Raw genomic sequence first — 16,059 nt, 5'->3', positions numbered from 1 at the left:
AAACTTTATCTTCAGAAAGAAATGGTATATGGTACATCTGGGTATGAAGAAAGATCAGGTCATTTTTTTCATACTCAGAACCCTACGGTTATTCCTCCACAGTAGAGTTCTAGCAGTCTGTCAGTCTTCTAGCAACAAATTCTATAGAGATACCATCACAGAATCATCTGTAGAATCCATTCCCTCCTCTCTACTTTCACTGCCACCATCTCCTGAACAAGCCTAGTAATTTTTTGAGATTGGACTCATCAAATTGTAAGGGCTTAGAACCTAGTATCTTTCTTTTTAAATTGACATATAGTTGACTTATAATATTGTGTTAGTTTCAGTTGTATAGCAAAAGTGATTCCATTTTACATATATATATATATGTGTGTGTGTGTGTGTGTGTGTGTGTGTATTCTTTTCCAGATTCTTCTCCATTATAGGTTATTACAAGATATTGAGTATAGTTCCCTGTGCTGTACAGTAGGTCCTTGTGGTTTATCTTTGTTATATATAGTAGTTAGTATCTGCAAATCCCAAACTCCTGATTTATCCCTCCCCTCCTTTCCCCTTTGGTAACCATAAATTCGTTTTCTATGTCTGTGAGTTTATTTCTGTTTTATAAAGAGGTTCATTTGTATTTTTCTAGTTTCCACATATAAGTGATAACATATGATATTTGTCTTTCTGTCTGACTTACTTCACTTAATATGATAATTTCTAGGTCCATTCATGTTGCTGCAAAGGGTATTATTTCATTCTTTTTTCATGGCTGAGTAATATTCTGTGGTATATATCTATATCTATATCTATATATCTATATATATATCTATATACTACATCTTTATCTATTCATCTATTGATAGACACTTAGGTTGCTTCCATGTCTTGGATATTGTAAATAGTGCCACTGTGAACACTGGGGTGCATGTATCTTTTCCAATTAGAGTTTTCTCCAGATATACACCCAGGAGTGGGATTGCTGGATCATATGATAACTCTGTTTTTAGTTTTTTAAGGAACATCTATACTGTTATCCATAGTGGCTATACCAATTTACATTCTCATCAACAGTGTAGGAGGGTTCCCTTTTTTCTATACCTTCTCCAGCATTTATTATTTGTAGACTTTTTTTGATGATGGCCATTCTGACTGGTGTGAGGTATACCTCATTGACATTTTGATTTGCATTCCTCTAATAGTTAGCGATTCTGAGCATCTTTTCATGTGCCTGCTGGCCATCTGTATGTCTTTAAAGAAATGTCTATTCAGGTCCTCTGCCCATTTTTTGATTGGGTCATTTGTTTTTTGTTATTGAGTTTTATAAGCTATTTGTGTATTTTGGAAATTAAGCCCTTGATGGTCACATCATTCACAAATATTTTCTCCCAGTTCATAGGTTGTCTTTTCATTTTGGTTTTTGCTTTTAATTCTGTTGATATGGTGTATTACATGTATTAACCTGGGGATATTACACCAATTTTACCTTCCTGAAATATAACCCATTTGGTCATGGTGTATAATTCTTTTATATGTTACCAAGTTTGACTTGCTAGTATTCTGATGAGGACTTTTGCATTCATATTCATAAGAGATAGTGAGTTTTAGTTTTCTTTCTGTGATAGCTTTGCCTAGTTTTGTTATCAGGGTACTTATGCCCTTATAGGATGACTTGGAAAGTGTTCCCATATCCTCTATTTTTTGCAATAAACTGGTATTAATTCTTCTTTAAATGTCTGGTAGAATTCACCAGTGAAGCCATCTGGGCCTTGACTTTTCTTTGTGGGTAGACTTTTTATTACTAATTCAATGTTTGTTATGGGTCTGTTAAGACTGCCTATTTCTTCTTGAGTCAGTTTTGGTAGTTAGTGTCTTTATAGGAATCTGTTCATTTCATCTAAGTTATCTAATTTATCTAATTTATTGGCATACAGTTGTTCATAGCATTCCATTATAATCTTTTTATTTCTGTAAGGCCAGCAATAATATTTCATTTCTGATTCAAGTAATTTGAGTCTTAAAAAATTTTTTTTCTTGGTCAGTCTGGCTAAAGGTTTGCCAGTTCTGTTGATCTTGTTAAAGGATTAGCTTTTGTTTCTATTTATTTTCTCTATTTTTCTATGCTCCATGTCATTAATTTCCTCCCTAATCTTTATTATTTCCTTCCTTACTTGCCTAAGATTTAGTTTGCTCTTCCTTTTAGTTGCTTTCCTCAAGGTAGAAGGTTAAGCTACTGATTAGAGATCTTTCTTCTCCTTTAATATGGGCATTTTGGTGATTAAATTATCTCGTAAGTGTTGCTTTCGCTAACTCTGTAAGTTTGGACGTGTTGTGCTTTCATTTTCATTCATCTCAAAGTGTTTTCTAATTTCTCTTTTGCTTTCTTCTTTGACTCTTTGCGTATTCATGAGTGTGTTGTTTAATTTAATATGTGAGTTTCCCCAATTCCTTCTGTTATTGATTTCTAATTTCACTCCTTTATTTGTTGGAGAACATACTTTATACTATTTCTCTCCTCTGAAATGTACTGAGGTTTGTTTTATGGCTTAGCGTATAGTCTGTCCTGGAGAATCTCCCATGTGTATTTAAGAAGACTGCATTTTGCTGTTGTTGGGTGGAGTGCTCTATAGACATCTATTAGATCTAGTTGGTTTGTAGCATTGTTCAAGTCATCTGTTTCTTTATTGCTCTTCTATCCAGTTGTTCTAGCTGTTTTTGAAAATAGAATATAGAAGTATCCAATTATTATTGTAGAAATATTTTTCTCTTCATTTCTGTAAGTTTTTGCCTTACGTATTTTGATGGTCTGTTGTTGGATGCATGTAAGTTTACAATTTTTATAGCTTTCTAATAGATTGACTCTTTTATCATTATGAAATACCCCTCCATCTCTAATAACATTTTTTGCTAAGCTGTTAAGTCTATTTTGTATAATATTAGTGACTCTAGTTTCTTTTGCTGTTTGCATGATATATCCTTTTCCATTCCTTTATTTTCAATTTATTTGTATTTTTTTAATATAAAGTGTATCTCCTGTAGGCAGTATAGTGTTGAATCTTTTGTAAAAAATCCAGTCCGATAACGCCTGCCTTTTGACTGGATTGGTTAATCCATTCAAATGTAATGTTATTGGACTGCATTTACATTTGCCATTTTTGTTTTCTATATGTCTCATGTTTTTCGTTCTTCTAACTATTTTTTAGAGCATAAACTAAAAAGCAGTGTGTGTGTGTGTGTGTGTGTGTGTGTGTGTGTTTCAAGAGGGGTAACCTGAGTTGTTCCCTAGGCAATATAGGCTGAGTTTCCAACCCAATGTTGAATACAGTATCTTTGATACTAGGTGATGAATACAGCAGAGCCTTGCCCAGTGGTTCTTAAAATGTGGAGCAAGACCAGGAGAGGCAACATCATCTGGGAATTTGTTAGAGGAAAAAAATTGATCTCTGTGCTCAAAGTTGGGTTTGGATCCCAGCTTAATGTTTACAGCTGTGTGATTTGGGGCAAGTCACTAAACCACTGGGTTTTGTTTTCTTATTTAATAATCCTGTCTTACCTTGTTGTTGTGAAGACTGTAAGAGATTAATTGAGATAATGTAAATAATTCTACTACCAGAATAGGACTTTCACAGTATTAATTTTCTTTCTCACTACCATAACATAACAAAAGCTTCAGGGGAAAAGGGGTGGGAAGGAATAAATTTGGGAGTTTGAGATTTGCAAATGTTAACCACTATGTATAAAAACAGATAAAAAACAAATTTATTCTGTTTAGCACATGGAACTATATTCTATATCTTGTAATAGCCTTTAATGAAAAAGAATATGATAATGAACACATGTATATATATGCAAACTGGGACATTATGCTGTACATCAGAAATTGACACACTGTAACTAACTATACTTCAAATAAATAAGTTGATTAATTAAAAAGAAAGGTTTAAAAAAAAGCTTCTACCTGTTTTACCCATATTGTCAGTGTAATTATCAGCAGCTTAAATAACTTAAACCACTTCTCATTTTAGCAATTATTGAGAAGGAAAAATGCAGAAACAGAAATAGGAATAGAAAACATGAGGTTGTGTGGTAGGTTGGCAGAGAAAAAGAGAAATTCAGTCTAAGCTCATCTTTCAAGATGTCCAGAAAAATTAGGTGGCAATTTAAATACTATACTGGATGTTGATGTACAGTCAAGGCCTGAAATTGTAGCAATTAAAAAAAAATTATTGTTTCTCTGCAGTTTTTGCTTTTCCTGAGAGCATGGCAATAATCCTGTGAGGCAGGTAGGGCAGGCATTACTATCTCCATTTTGCAGGGACCTAAAGCTCAGAGGGATTAAGTGACTTGCCTGTGATTACAGGACTAGTTGTTGGGGAAGCTGGAATTGAAGTCATGTCAGTTAATTGCAAATTACATAGTTATCACAGTTTTTGAGAAGTTCTCAAAATAAAGAATATACTGAGAGGATAAAGGTCACACTATGTATCTAAATAATACTATTGGATGAATAAATATCTGATTTACAAGTAAAAATCTTGTTATAATGAACATTACTGCAGAGATCCTGTTTAAGAGGGTATCCATGCTATTTGCAATACAGATTTCAGGAGCTGAGGGTAGGAAGTGTATATGTGGATATATTATTATGCACAATCTTTTTAAAGTCTCCATAATTTAATTTGACTATACATGGACTTTATGGTGGTACATATATTGCTGTTTTACTGTACCATTTGAATGTGTCATATACTGATCAGGGCAGATGTAAGTGTACAGGACTACGTCACTCAAGCTCCTTAGTATATTAGACCATAAGATTCTTGAGGGCAGCTTATGTTTTATACGCCCTGATTTCATAATACCTACCACTAATGAATGAAATAAATATACACTTTTTTTAAGTAAATGCACTTAAAAAAATTACTCTTTATTTACTCCTCTCTTGTCAAAAGCACCTTTCTCTATTTTTGACCTATTCTCTCCTGTTAGGCAAAAATATTTCCACCTAGGCCCAGACTAAATTCCCTCCAGAACTAAAATCCTTTCTTTCCTGGACCACTAGTTTATCCCTTAAGCGACAGTTCAAAGCAACTCTCTGTCATTCGAACCCTATGTTGGGACCCCTTGAACTGTTCACATAAATTTGCTTACCATCACTTCCGCTAGCCCACTCAGTTCTTATGAACCAAGTTCATGATCAAAATCAGCCCATTCGAGGTTCTTTCTGGTGCTCCCTGATTCCAAGCCTTTTATATCTGCAGCATCTTTCATGTATTCATGATTGTACTCCATATTTTAATAGAGAATAGTTATCCAGTTAAGAAAAAAATGAAGTCTATATAATTCTTATTTATGCTTGTAAATGTATTGCTAATGAGTAGCTGTTGGAAATAATGTCCCTTTTGGGGTATAAGGGTGAGAGGAATAGGAAAAAAGAAACAACCTTTTTTTTGAACACCTACTTTGCATCACTTTCCATGCACTTAATTTTCAAAAGTAATTTACAAGTAAGGCGGATAGAGACAAATTATTCCTAAATATCCATTCTTCCCTTTTTGAAAAGTAATAGAATGCTTGGGCACATGGCTATCTAGCTAAGGTCTACATCTCCCAGCCCCTCCTACAGCTAAGTATGTCAAAGTTATACGAGCAGAGTGGATGTGTGGAACTTGTATATGGTATTATGCAAGTAAAGGAATATGCCTTCCTCTTTGCTTTTTCCTCTCCCTGCTGGATTAAATGTTAACTTTTCATTTGCGCCACACAAATGAAAGTAACATGTAGATGGCAGAATAATCAGAGTGATGAAACCTTTGAAATCTAAGTCCCCAGTAGCATGCAGCTGATGCATCAGCCCTGGACTGTATACGCTTGGACTGTCACGTAAGTAAGAAATAATTTTCACCTTGTATATGCCACTATTTTTGAAGTCCTGTTATGATTCCTGAATCAAGTTGTTGCTTATCTCCCTGTGCAAGCTACAAGAGTGGTACTCCCTGGAGCTGTGCAACATGGCAGCCTTGAACTCAACTTCCAACTAATAAGTTGTTCCAACTAACAAGTTCAGAAAGATTAAAAACTTTCCTGAAGTTAAACTGCTATGTGATAAGGTGAGACTGACCTCAGATCTACATGATATCAAATGGTGACAATACTAGACTCCATGCTAGGTTTTCACTTTGTGAGATGCTGACGTCCCAAAGAAAAGTCCCACTACTTGCAGTCTTACAGTGTGAGGGAAGTGGTTTCAATTCCCACCTAAAGCCAGTAACAACAGCTGTGCGGGTACAAAAAAATGTGAGTGTCCCTAGGACGTGTGCTGTTCTTAGTGACAGCAATGGTAATGAGGAACCCTGTTTGACTGTCGTCCTACTGTACTTCTGTGATGACACTAGTATCACCGTGTACAGATTTAATGTCAGCTGTCCTTCTCAACTCTCTTGCTCTGCTTCCTGGATAAGTTCCTTCTTCCTATCTGCCATCCATGCCAAACCACACAGGCTGAGTTAGGCAGGGGAAGCGACTCCAGCAGGAGCAACACTTGAAATTTAACAAGGTTGAGGGTAGAGAGGTGTTGACGTGAGTGTGAGTGGGCAGCTGAGGAAAAGCTAGATAATAAATGTGACATTTATTTTGGAGAGACAGAGAAAAGGAGCGTTAACAGTTACTGAGTCCCACTATGTGCTAATCCCTGTGCTAGGCTTCTAATGTATACTGTGTCATTTGAACTTCACAGTAACCGCAGGAGGTAGGTATTTTTCCCACTTGCCAGTGAAAAAACAAAGACAATATAAGGTCACATAGTAGGTGGCAGAGCAATGATGTAAAACCAGGACTGACTTCAAAATCCATGTTCTTTCCACTGCATCTTGTGGCCTTTAAACTTGTAAAGTCCTTTCAAAAACTTTATTTGCTCATTTTCAGATACATCATCTTCCCTATACAACTCGGAAGAGCATCTTGGTACTGGAAGGTATTTTCCAGGTCTTTAATGTGTCTGGCATGCCCAATAAGACATTCTGCAGCTCTCAGCCAATCCAGCTGATCCTCTGTTGTGGTGCAGCAAACAGTGCCAACTGGCAACAAGATAAGGAGCTTAAGCCAGAATGCAAATCAGCGTACTACTTCCTTAACAAAGTTTCACTACGGAAAAAAACAGTCACCTGAACTTAACAGTGTGTTCAGTGACGTAACTGATTTCATTCTGTCAAAAGCTCTTTATCTCTTTGCCAACTGATAATAGTTTGCTGACCGGTACTATTCTGATCACCCAAGGAAATAGAGCACATTTTCCTAATCCCACCTGGGACACCTCTATGAGGAGAACTCACTGCTATATACTATTTTCACTTTCTAAATAGAAATGAAAGGAGAAAAGACAAATTTCCAAAGAAAATGTGCCATACAAGTCATTCAAGACTAGCATACAAAGAGAGATGTTTAGGACAGTCTCTGCCTTCTTCCCAGGAGGGGATGGGGTAGGGAAGCGTCAATTAAAAAACAAAAATCATTATAATCAAATGTGATTATCCTTGATTCCTCTTTCTCTTCCCATGCCTATTCATCAGCAAATCTTTTTGGCTCCTATCCTCAAAACATAACCAGAATTTCCACTATGTCCTTCCACCTAGGGCACCTGCACTTCACATGCCCAGAGGATGTTATCTGCATCTCAGTCTCCATCAGTGGTGTCCTGTTTCCACGGCTCTCCACCCGCCACACGTCCTCCCTACTTCCCTAGACCGAGCTGCCGTCACCTGGTTTTAACTTCTCCTTGATTCTACTCTTGCTCTACCACACTGAGCTCTCCACACAGCAGCCAGTGTCACACTGCTGCTCAAAATCTTCCAAGGGCTTCTCATCCCACACAGAAAAACCCCCAGAGTCCTGACTGCAACCTGAAAGCCCCTATGTTATCTGCATTACATCATTTTCTTTTTAAAAGTGATGGGGGTTAGGCTGAGTTAGGGACAGGAGAAGCACGGTGAAGGACTGGAATAGTCAGACATGGAGAGAAAGAGGAAGGGGAGCTGACAGGTAAAAGGATCGTCAGAGACCCAAGACCCAGCTGAGATGTGACACCGTTAATTTCTAATAGTTTGAGTCTGAAATATGTGGTTTTCTCTAACCATGCCATGAGGGTAGATGGAAGGAAAGAGAAAATGCGTGTTAGTTTTTGCTGCAAATCAAATTCTCCCAACACTGAATGACTTAAAACAATGAGCATTTATTATCTGTCATGATGCTAGGTGTCAGCTGGGTGGTTCTTCTGTTCTGGGCCAGCTCACTTGGACTAAAATCATCTGGGATGGCCTTATTCAAACACCTGATGGTTGGGAGGCTGGTTGTTCTGGGGAGACGTCGGCTGGGACTAGTTACTTCTGCTTCAAATGATCTCTCATTCTCCAGTAAGCTAGCTCAGGCTTCTTAGCTAAGTGGGCTCAGTGTTTTAAAGAGCAGAAAGAGCAAACCCCATGTATGCCAGCATTTTTTAAGCCATTGCTCAAGTCATAGTCGCTAACGTCCCTGGACTAAAGCAAGTCACGCTATCAAGCCCACAGTTAACGTGAGAGGGGACAACACAAGGTCACAGGTACAGGGTGGAGTGAAAAACTGGGGGAAATACCACCACAGAAGGTAAACCGCACACTGCTCTAGGCTTAGAGTTTTCAGACAAGGCTCAGGCTACAAGGAAGTACAGAGCTTCAGTGAAAAAGTATGTTGTTCAGATGAACCACCACGGGGTGCAGCTGAGAAGACAAGGAAGTAAGATCAGGGGTGTTTACAGACTGGGAGAAAACGATGTTAAAACAATTCTGGAACCCGTTCCTACATGTGTGTGGAGGGGTGCGTTCCCACACCAAGAAGCAATTCTTGGACACAAGCTAGGTGTCTTCAATTCAACTCAATTCTGACACTATCTCCCCATAGCTAGCTAGACAGCGCTAGGCAGACAGGTTACGGGCTCACTCTTACAAGACTGCCTAGCCCCTTCAGATGCCAATCACAATTATGCTTCCTGGGTTTACATCTATATTGAGGATATCTGAAAGAATAAGGAACTACAAAATAACATAAATTGAACACATGAAACATATACAACATTATAAACCAATGTTATATCAATAAAAAAAATTTTAGGTGGCAAAAACTGAAAAAGAACTAAATAGAACTTTCAGAAATAAACAACAGTATTCAAAATTCAAAAAAAATCATTGGATAGATTTAATAGATGAGTCACAGATGGAAAGAAAATTAATAAAATAATATTGACACCTTACTGGGTTTGCTGTATTCTGATATTTTTCTCTTCCATTTTATTCTATCTGAATTTTGAGATTCTTAGATGGTTGAGACCCAATAAACTGATTTTGTACCTCCCATGCTGTCTTTTTGTTTAATTTAACTAAAACTGATGATTGCATCATTTAATGTGTCAGGGAAATATAATTTTATTTTAAAAGCTTTCATTACAATACAAATTTGAAGAGTGAAATCCATACCTCTGACAAATCCCTTAGGTGCTGGTGTCTCCAGAATAAACTAGATGCAGTTGACTTCAATAATGCCTCCCGGGTGGCTTTCACTTTTGGGCAGAAATAGGAGTCAGACTAGGAAGAACGCAAGCTCAGTTTTCATTCTAGAGTAGGTAGCCTGGGCGGTCTATAACATTTTCCATTGGGAAAAGTTTAAGCTAGTGAACTGCTATCTAGGTTAACTTAGTCAAGATTACGATAGGCATAGAATCAATACAGAGTTTACTAGACTCAGTATTATATTTGTAAGGGCTCACACAGGCACCCCTCAACTGTGTGGCTTGCTGTTGCCTACGACAGTGTACCCCTAATAAACTCCTTTCTATTCTTAAAAAATAAATATATATATTACATTTGGAAGGACTAACTGATTTCCACTGGTCACTAGTATTCACTAATCTGCGATGAGACAAGCAAAGTAAGGTCTATAGAATTTTTCATAACATTGATTTAAATTAAAAGGGCTGTCTTTTCAAAGGATATGTCTTTTTAAATTTTGGGAGTCAAAATAATACTTTAAAATGAAATGATGCTGATAGAAAATGGCAGTTGTTTTTGGTTTTGTTTTATAGATTGGTGGAATTTTAAACTTGCAGTCACGTTGGTTCCCAAAATTATTGTGAAAAATATGGGCTGACCTACAAAGTTCAAAAGACTGGGAACACCACCAACGTTGTCTACTATTACTTATTCATCCAACAGATATTTTGACGGCCCACCAGGTGCTAAAAAAAGAGCACAAATAGGAAAATGACTGCATTGTGTGCCCTCCTTACAGTAAGAAAGGGACACGCTGAATCAATAGTTCTAACAAGTGAAGTAGTGCCAGGTCTTCTGGGAGCAGGTCTGAGGGAAAGCCTGTTTGTCTGGGGAATCAATCTCTTAGTGAAAGAAGAAGTGAAGCTGAGTTGTCTTGAAAATGCAGTTATTTGCCTGCTGATGAGGGAAAAGGAATGGAGATAAGAGAAAACCTAGTCCAAGGAATTCTACATAGTTCTAAACGATCAGAGTTGAGGCATCCACTAAAGACTGAGACATGGTGAGGATGTAAACGGAGGTGAGGAACTCGAGATAAAAAGGGTTTTGTGGGCTCAGCTTAGGACTTCCATTTTTAAAAAATATAATTGTGATAAAATATACATACCATAAAATGTACCACTTTAACCGTTTTTCAGTGAACAGTTCAGTACTAGTGTTTGGTGTAATTACATTGTCGTGAAATAAGACCTTTGACTTGATCCTGCAAACAACTGAGATTAATGGAAGTCTTGAAAGATTTCAGGACAGGGCTGGAGATTTAGGAGGATTGTTTTAGAAAGTGAGGGTAGTCAGAGGTAAGGGCTGGAGGCTTGGGAGGACTTCAAGGCTTGTGGGGGCAGGTTTCTGGCTCAGGTACAGGGTTTTTCCCCAGAGGGGAAGTTGGAGAAGGAAACTCAACATACCACTGTCTGAGTACCAAGCCTGTGTGGGCCAGCATTCCAGGGACTGCACACTTGAAGCCAGCAGGCCACCGCTAGCTGGGATGTGTATTTCGTTATCCCCTATAATTGAAAAAACAAAACATCTTTTCTTGAAAAATCAAAGTATCTGGCAACACGCGAACCCTAGTCCCTCAGGGAAACAGTGAGTAGAACTCATTCCATTAAAAAAAACAAAACCAAAACCCCTTTTTATCAATGTATAAGACATTTATAGAAAAGTACACAAATTAAGTGCACAGCTTGACGGGTGTTCACAAAGCGAACGTGCCCCGCTAACCAGCGCCCGTATCAACAAGCAGAACATGACCAGCATCCCCTCAGTTAAACTGACTGAACCCTGCTAACAATCTTACGAGATAGAACACATTACTGCCTCCATTTCAGATACGGAAACTGAAGCACTGACAGGTCACGAGGCTAAATATTACTGAAACTAGCATATGAACCTAGACTCGCTGTCTTGTCCCAAATCCCACGCTTTTGAGAAGAAACAGGCGCGAACGTGAGACGGTGAGTTCGGCTTTGAAGGACGTCGAGTGCGCGTCCTCTTCCGCGGAAATTTACTTCCGGGCGTCAGAGCCGCAGAAACCACCACAGCCGCGCCTCCTAAGCGCGGCTTCCCGGCCAGAGGCCCGCAGGTTGCTGCGCAGCCTCCCCACACGTGAGGGCGCTGTCGCAGCTACAGTCGGAGGCGTGCCTCTCTCTGTTGTCGCGATATTCGTGAGGCCGGAAGAACGTAAGATCGAAGGTCACGTAGACGGCGCGTCCGGCCCCGAACGCCTAAGTTCTCGCGCGAGTTACACTTCCGCCCTTTTGGCTCCCTGAGCAGCACCATGGCGGTTGGCAAGAACAAGCGCCTGACGAAAGGCGGCAAAAAGGGAGCCAAGAAGAAAGTGTAAGTGGTGACTGTTTGTGGCCCCTGCTCTTTGGGGCGCTGTTGGAGTCGGCGGGCGGGTTCTGGACCGCGGTGTGAGCCGGATGGCGAGGATGTTGGTTGGATTGCGCGGGCCGTGCCGGGTTGGTAAACCCCGAACCGCGGCCTGGCGGATCTGGGTGCTGCCTTGCGGCAGACCGGCTGCTCTCCCCTTGGCTTTCTGGGCCTTAGTCGCACCTCTTTTGAGTCTGATTGCCCCCGCGACTCAAGACTAGTGTGTTCCGTGTTGTGGGCTCACGGGTCTCGTAAATTGCACGGGTAATTGATGCCACCCCAGGAGCTGGAGATGTGAGAGGCGCTTTTCTTGTCCACACGGAACCCTGCACTCCTCCCCTGCTTGGGCCGGGTGGGACACGGGAGCTCCTAGTAGGCTAGCACGAGACCCCGAAGAGCCCGGGGTGCCAGTGTGTGTCCTCACGTACCAGTAAAGTTGAAGAGATGTGCACGTTGTTTGGAGGCACTGCTGCTGGTGTGGAAGGACCTATGGGGTGAAGAGTACTTAGGTGTCATGACGTATTTACCGAGGTGTCAGATCTGCACAGTGTGAAATACAGTGGGATGGGCTAGATTTACCTATGCGCCGCTCGCCTCACTAAGAGGACTAGTTTTCACCAATGTCTGCATTCCAGTTTGCTATTTAAAGTAATTAAGATGAGGGAAGTTAAAAATAACGCGATCTGCCCTCAAACTTAACGCATTTTTTAAAATCCAGGGTTGATCCATTTTCTAAGAAAGATTGGTATGACGTGAAAGCACCAGCTATGTTCAATATAAGAAATGTTGGGAAAACACTAGTCACGAGAACGCAAGGAACCAGTGAGTATCTTATTCTTTGTATTTTTTTTTTTTTTAAATTGAGACCTGTATATATGGTCTGTTGATTGTGCAGTGGGATACATGAAAGAAATGTCAGCTCTTGTTTGAAGCCTCAGCCCCTTTGGGGCTTGTTTTTCGTACACCACTTGTAGAAGCAAGGTGCTGTTTTTATAATTACTAGTAAAATGTGCATTAATTTTGAGCTTCTAATAAGCACTGTTAGTCATTGGTGTACGTATCAATTTGTTTAACAAAAGTTAAGGTTTTTATAACTTACCATTCATTTTCTAAGCTTAATGCACGAGCATTATCTTTGCTGATTTGACTTTGCTTATGTGGTTTCTAATGTTAACGCAATTGATTCTTGTTTTATAGAAATTGCATCTGATGGCCTCAAGGGTCGTGTTTTTGAAGTGAGCCTTGCCGATCTGCAGAATGATGAAGTTGCGTTTAGAAAATTCAAGCTAATTACTGAGGATGTTCAGGGCAAAAACTGTCTGACTAATTTCCATGGCATGGATCTTACCCGTGACAAAATGTGCTCCATGGTCAAAAAATGGCAGGTGAGAACAGAAGTCCTTTAGAGTGCATGGTACTGTGGTGCGTGTGACCGAAGATGTTATGTTTTAATGTCAGGAAGGTGGTTGCTGTGCAGTTGAGGTTTAGATTTCAAGTTCTTGCTGTTACTGAGTGGAGTCTGGGATTGACACTCTTGAACTTGAGCAACAGCAGTGAAGCTGTTTAAATTGAGTTCTAGCTTTAGTATTGGGTTATCAGCAAAGCTTTTTTGCTGCATGGTTTAGTGGCTGGTTGAAGAACGTCTCGGTGCAGATTTGCAGTTTTAGTTTTGCCTGCAGAATACCTCTGGACCTCAAAATCTAGAGAACTTTATAGGGGAAGCATGGATTGGGTTAGTTTTGATTATTGTGCTACAGTAGGAGTGATAGAGCCTCTGGTGTGAGATTGAAGTCTTGGCTCCTTTTCCCAATTATGTTGTCTTTGGAAAGTAACTTAAAGCTTGCTAAGCCCTGGTTTCTTTACCTGTAAAATGTAGGTAAGAGTATTACTCATGGAGTTAAGAGGATGAAATAAAAGATTCATGTAAACATGCTTAGTACAGTACTTGATACAAAAAGCATTTAGTACATGTTAGTATTACTGCAGGAAATAACTTGGTTTAGATGTTTCTGACTAACCATCGAGTTTGGGGGTGTTCTGTATGTGGGAATGAATGATGACAGAATGTTTCGGTCCCAAATGATACATACTGATTGTACCGTTACATTTATTTCTGACATTCCTCTAAGGTTTTATAGTTGCATTTCTGAAAATATTTTAAGGCCCTTTCACTATAATTGTATTATATTCATTTGTTAAGCTAAGGTATAAAATTTACAAAATGCAAAGATGGCGTTTCAATTTTTGTTGCTACAGATAGTTTCTGTTTTTGAATTTAGGTAGTAATATTAATTAGGGATTCCTAAAAATTGTACTTTAGCTGTGAAATTGAATATTTAATCCTCAGCATGGCTTTAGTGTTACTACACTATTTCAACTACTTAGAACACCTTTTCCTAAAAAGATAGAATAGGTGTATATGCCAAAATGAGAGTCTCTTAGAACCTATTTTTATTTCATCTTTCACAGTTAAGGGATTGGGGGAGGAGCAGGTCGTCATGTGTCTGTGTAAGGCATGTATACGTAAAAGGGTGGGAGCTATTGAGATAGGGATAGGAATAGAGAAGTTACCCAGAGAGGAGGGAAGACTGCTGAGAGGTCTCAGTATTTATTTAGATACGACAGATAGTAAGAATTTGGGGTAGCTTGGTGAGTTCACTTCAAGGAGGCAAATTCTGTAAATAGTCATTTATATGATCATCCTTAATACTGTGTATTGACTACTTGACCTTCCAGCTTATTTTTAAATTAGAATTTGAGGGATAAAGTTGATAACATTAAATCCTGGTATACCTGGCAGTATCTTTCTTTCACTAGACCATGATTGAAGCTCACGTTGATGTCAAGACTACCGATGGTTATTTGCTTCGTCTATTCTGTGTGGGTTTTACTAAAAAACGCAACAATCAGATTCGGAAGACCTCTTATGCCCAGCACCAACAGGTCCGCCAAATCCGGAAGAAGATGATGGAAATCATGACCCGAGAGGTGCAGACAAATGACTTGAAAGAGGTGGTCAATAAATTGTAAGTAATGCAGCCCTCAGATGAGAGAAAGCATATGAGACAAAGTGAGGTCAGACTCGTGTTTAAATTGTCTGTGAAACCATCTAGCTGCATCTCTTGAAATGAAAGCATGTTAAATGTTCAGTTATTTGATGGTTTATCTTTTTTTTGGATGAAGCTCTCCTGGAACTTAGTGCGATTTGAAGCGCCTTGTTTTTGCCTTAATTAGAAAAAATACACTGAATAGATAAACCCTTCACGATTAGTAATGTATGGGAATAAGTGATGACAAAATGTTTCGGTCCCAGATGATGTCTGATGATAAAACTGTTAACATTTTTCTGATGTTCCCATGCAGTTGGCTAAGATGGGTGTAATGGAAAAGCCATAAGGCTCGGTCTCAGAAGTCTCAAGTGATAATTTTGTTACTGACTAGCTGTATAATTCAGATCATTTGACCTTCACTTGTGAAGGGGCAATAACAGAATGAGGATTATTGTGAATTAAATGAGGTGTAGGTTTATTCTAATCTATCATTACTAATTTACAGGATTCCAGACAGCATTGGAAAAGACATAGAAAAGGCTTGCCAATCTATTTATCCACTCCATGATGTCTTTGTTAGAAAAGTAAAAATGCTGAAGAAGCCCAAGTTTGAATGTAAGTGAGAGGTCATGGGGTTCCTGAAAGAAAAAATTGTGTGTATGAACACGCTGGTCCTTTTTTTCCCTGTCATGCTACATAGGATTGAAGATCACTGTTTCAAGGTACATGGTCTGCTGTAATTAACAGTTATTTTTTCCTTTTAGTGGGAAAACTCATGGAGCTACATGGTGAAGGGAGTAGTTCTGGAAAAGCTACTGGGGATGAGACAGGTGCTAAAGTTGAACGAGCTGATGGATATGAGCCTCCAGTCCAAGAATCTGTTTAAAATGCAGACTTTTAATGGTGACAAATAAAAGATTTTATTTGTGATGTTTTATTTCTGACAATTCTCTTTTGATCATCTGACAGTTTGTGGAATCAGATGTCTGATTCGAAGGTAATACGACCTTTTCTGACCTTTTGTGTGGATTTTATTCATTGCTTGGGTTACTCAGTAGCTGAGGAAAATGTAATGATCT

The 16,059-nt window shown here is 39.0% G+C and overlaps 1 protein-coding gene, 1 long non-coding RNA gene and 2 other non-coding genes across 4 annotated transcripts in view; 3 read left to right on the top strand and 1 right to left on the bottom strand.

Moving 5' to 3' along the window:
• LOC116156835 (uncharacterized) overlaps positions 1–11,624 on the bottom strand; it is a 35,826-nt gene extending 24,202 nt beyond the window's left edge. Inside the window, exons 1-2 of the long non-coding RNA XR_004140722.2 lie at positions 11,449–11,624; positions 10,964–11,062 (exon numbers count right to left, since the gene is read on the bottom strand). This is a non-coding gene — a long non-coding RNA (uncharacterized LOC116156835). The remainder of the gene's footprint in view (positions 1–10,963; positions 11,063–11,448) is intronic.
• A 123-nt stretch (positions 11,625–11,747) lies between these two features.
• RPS3A (ribosomal protein S3A) lies at positions 11,748–15,917 on the top strand. The gene is made up of 6 exons (XM_010992505.3): positions 11,748–11,897; positions 12,649–12,752; positions 13,128–13,315; positions 14,748–14,956; positions 15,486–15,595; positions 15,745–15,917. The coding sequence occupies exons 1-6, from the start codon at positions 11,836–11,838 to the stop codon at positions 15,864–15,866; spliced, it is 795 nt and encodes a 264-aa protein (XP_010990807.1). The 5' UTR covers positions 11,748–11,835; the 3' UTR covers positions 15,867–15,917.
• LOC116149000 (small nucleolar RNA SNORD73) lies at positions 13,979–14,051 on the top strand. The gene has a single exon (XR_004132646.1). It is a non-coding gene; the product is annotated as a small nucleolar RNA SNORD73 (small nucleolar RNA).
• Positions 15,213–15,284, top strand: LOC116149001 (small nucleolar RNA SNORD73). The gene has a single exon (XR_004132647.1). It is a non-coding gene; the product is annotated as a small nucleolar RNA SNORD73 (small nucleolar RNA).
• Positions 15,918–16,059: the final 142 nt, after the last annotated feature.

The sequence above is a fragment of the Camelus dromedarius genome, chromosome 1, assembly GCF_036321535.1.
Source record: "Camelus dromedarius isolate mCamDro1 chromosome 1, mCamDro1.pat, whole genome shotgun sequence".
Taxonomy (NCBI): domain Eukaryota; kingdom Metazoa; phylum Chordata; class Mammalia; order Artiodactyla; family Camelidae; genus Camelus; species Camelus dromedarius.
The sequence above is the reverse complement of the archived record's forward strand: the minus strand, read 5'-3'. Positions and strand labels throughout refer to the sequence as shown.